The following is a 3,792-nucleotide window of genomic DNA, read 5'->3' on the forward strand; positions in this document are numbered from 1 at the left end:
TGTGTCTGGTTTTGGGTCTGGGAATGTCTGGACCGATGGTCTGCTCTGCCTTTGCTCTGGTCTGGCATTTTTAACGAGCGCATCGTCTGAGCTCCGAACTGCAGTCATTTGCACTATCCGCTCTCTGCTCTTAAATGACACAGGGCGGGGTACAACAGACTGGGGAATTGCCACCGCTGATGCGTGTGGCAGTTGAGTTGCGAAGTGTGCGCCATAAAACGGTTAAAAGTAAGCCAGTTTGCGAGTTTAAAATGCAGCTGCCCATCCCGAAAAATTGCATCCTTCTTTGCCCAGAGTGTCCATTGTCCAGTCTATTGCTCCCAGCCCATTGTGTTAATCCCCACTTAACCTTGAGCTCAAACTATACGAGTTTGCAAGTGTTATTCCCTAGAGATGATGATGCTGCCAATACACGACTTACGAATTCCTGTGGGTGTTTCACAGGACACCGAAAGGATTGTCTTTATAAATACTTCGGACTAAAGTGCAATAATATGAATTGAAGTTGTGCAGCAAATAAAATAATTCTTATATAAGATTATAAATAAATAATTGAACCAATACTGTTAATATTAAGTGTATATTTTATTCACTTTTTAAAAGGGAAAAGACAATATTTATTTTACAAAATATATTTTTGAAATAGATATTTATTGTTTAGTTTATTTAGGTACCTTCCTATATTAAATTTTACTTTACTAAGGTCGAAAGTAAATAAAATTCAAAAAATTGATAATAAACTTACTTATAGTAAATTAACTTAAATATATGCTTGCAACAATAAAGTATTGTTAATTATTTCATTAATTACTGGTATTTTAATAGTTTTATATATGTACATATATAGCTGAATTATTATTTTCTACAAAATTATTTTTACTAAGTATGAAGCTATATTTAATTACATCACAGGAATCGACTCATCTGTCAAAAGCTTTTTTCTTAAAATTAGTTAAACTACATTTAACTCTGTTTAAACCTTCATCATGCTTCACTATTTAACACAGTGGATTGAAAATTTTGTTGGAGGGAAAAGCAAGCCACTTTACTGTCTGCTGTATGGACGCGATGAGGAACAAAGCATCTGGATTTCACCGATGCGTTATCTGAGCAGCTTCCTGATCGGCGTCCTGCTATCCTATTTGCTGGGTCTGCTGGTGTCACTCAACAACAGTTTGAGCATCCTCTACCAGAATCTGCTGGTCGAGGTTCCAGTTGTTACCTTGTTCCTGCTGCTCAACGGCCTCTCCTTTATGCTAAGTCGTAATGTGCGTGCGGTGACATTGCTGATATTTGCATCGATTGCTGACAAAGCCGGACATAAGTATTTGCGAGCGGTGGCCTTTGGTTTTCTGATTACGGGTCCCATTGCCAATCTGGCGGCAAATGCCGGCGAGGTGGCACGAGTCTTTGCCTGCAGCACAACGCTGACGTACAATCTGACTAAGACACGCTTCGATCTGATTGCCAAACCCTTTACGAACACACTGCAGCACATGAAAAGCGACATTGTTGAGATACAAGACACCTTCAAGGAGCTGCAAGTGATTCTCAATGATCTTAAGCTGGGTTTGAGCAGCGATGATGATAGATTCAGTTACTACAAGCATTTAAGAACTGCTGACAATTCGACGGGGAAACAATCTAAGAACTTTAGTTTTAATTCACAACTGCCCAAAGCAGCCGAAATTCAGCTGCAATTTGTGAGGAAAATGGGAAATCGCTGCAAGCAGCAGCTGGACAGTGGTCACGAGGTGTGTGAGGAGGTGTTTAGCCAAGGCTTTCGCAAGTGTGCCACAAATTTTCCCAACTGGTTGGCCAATGCCATTTGCTGGCCATATCGCATCGATATTATATGCAAAGTAAACATGTTTGGCAATCCCGATAAAGTTTGCGATGCCTCAAAGGTAGGTAGAAAATTCAAATTAGCAATTTTTTATATTAAAGATAATTTTGCATAGTTTGTGCCATCTGACTTTGGTCAGAACTATGTCAAGTTGCTGCAGACGGAACAGGAACTTTATGGCAATAGTTCCAATATTCAAATCACCTACAAATTGCAGAATTCATCAACTGCAGCTCAATTGCGTAGTGCTCAGCAGACATCGCAGGAATTCCTCAAGGATTTTGAGCAGAGGCGACGCATTTTCAATGCTGTCATGGAGATCATTGATAAATTCATGTGGTTGTTTATCTTCTATTTGATTTGGTCAGCTGCGAATTACAATTGGAATTATCGCTGCGTTATTGACTTTGACAACTTTTATATAACGGACTATTTCAAGCACGTCGATGCGCGTCGCAAGCGAATGAATGAGGGTTCACTTTTGCCCCTGCGCAGCTTGGAGAAATCGAGAATTGTGGATCTTCAGGATGTTTGCAGTCGCACTGTGGCCGAATCCAGTCAGCAGAGCAATCATATACTACAGTTTCTACTAGAAATATTGCCCACTGTATTATTTTTATTGTTGGATCGCATGGTTGTGAATATGCTGAACATCATTAATCATCGCTCATTGATCTCCTATGAACAGGAGGGAGAACATGAAGTTCGATTTCGCGTGAGTTTCTTTTTTTTTTTGGCATTATTTCAGGCACAATATGATTTCATTTTAAAGGCAATATTGTGTTGCTTTTCAGATCAATGGCACCGGCTTGATGGCGCGTCTATTGCGCACCACCATGAAGAACTTTAATATCCACGAACGTGTCTCCACCTTCCTCACCAACGAGGAGTGTCTTCCTGTGCCACACAAGCTGCCCCTTACATTCTACGTGAAACTAATTGCATTATACGCTCTGATCATATTGCTTATACATCAGAACATTTTTATATCACGTATGCGTCCAGTGATCTGTAATTATTTCTACTACAAGCGGGAAAAGCAACGGACTCTCTTTCTCTACGGTTCGCTACTGCGCAATCGTGCCACATATCTGCATGATATGCGCCAAACAGCTGAGCAAAATTTGGCCACGCGGCACTCGCAAGGGCAACTCAATATATTCCTAATGCTGCGCCTGGGATATCCACAAAAATTCGGCTGGCTGACGTATTTCCAATGTGCTAAACGCAAGTGTCTAATCTGTAGTTGCGTTGAGAACGACAGGTTTGTCATCTGCAAGTATTGTGAGTATCCATATTGTCGCAACTGCAGTCGAGACATGACCTTTGTCTGCATCTTCTGTGAACAGTTGATGTCTCGACAAAAGGCGAATGAAAACACCGTAGAGTTTTCCACCAAAGAACGTACAAGCAACAATTAGGAATTTACATAGTAATTTTTGTAATAGAATTTGCAATTTGCAATAAAATGGAAAATGCGCTTTTCAACACAGATAATTATGATGGATATTATCTTTGCTATTTACTGGGAAAAATGAGTTATTTTTAAAGCCATAAAACATTTATTAAACATCTACTAAAGTCTCCTTTCTCCAATCATGTGCTACTGCTTTTTACTGAAATTGTTTAATTTATTAACTCCTTAACTAAAATTATATTTATGTATGTTAAACACTTATAAATTCTACATACATTTCGCTTTGGACATTCACAACTCTCTTACTTAAGAATTTCATTCCTTTCTACGACTCGTAATGGGATCGTTGCGATAATTGTCCATTTTCCAGTCTGCAGAACTTAATTCTCAGTAGTTTTGCGAGCTCACTCCGCACTCAGTTCTATTCTTTCATTTTAAGTGTCTTCAAATTGCCCTGCAGCTCTGTCTGGCATTTTGTCTGCCGTGTGTTTTGGCAACATTTCCTCATACAACCAAGTTTTGCTTTCCA

General features: G+C 39.5%; 1 protein-coding gene across 1 annotated transcript; it reads left to right on the plus strand.

Annotated features, from left to right (window-relative positions):
• The first annotated feature begins 919 nt into the window (after positions 1 to 919).
• On the plus strand, positions 920 to 3,343 carry LOC133843866 (protein sneaky). The gene is made up of 3 exons (XM_062277612.1): positions 920 to 1,907; positions 1,962 to 2,561; positions 2,641 to 3,343. The coding sequence occupies exons 1-3, from the start codon at positions 987 to 989 to the stop codon at positions 3,265 to 3,267; spliced, it is 2,148 nt and encodes a 715-aa protein (XP_062133596.1). The 5' UTR covers positions 920 to 986; the 3' UTR covers positions 3,268 to 3,343.
• Positions 3,344 to 3,792: the final 449 nt, after the last annotated feature.

The sequence above is a fragment of the Drosophila sulfurigaster genome, chromosome 3 (genome assembly GCF_023558435.1).
Source record: "Drosophila sulfurigaster albostrigata strain 15112-1811.04 chromosome 3, ASM2355843v2, whole genome shotgun sequence".
NCBI classification, from domain to species: Eukaryota; Metazoa; Arthropoda; class Insecta; order Diptera; family Drosophilidae; genus Drosophila; species Drosophila sulfurigaster.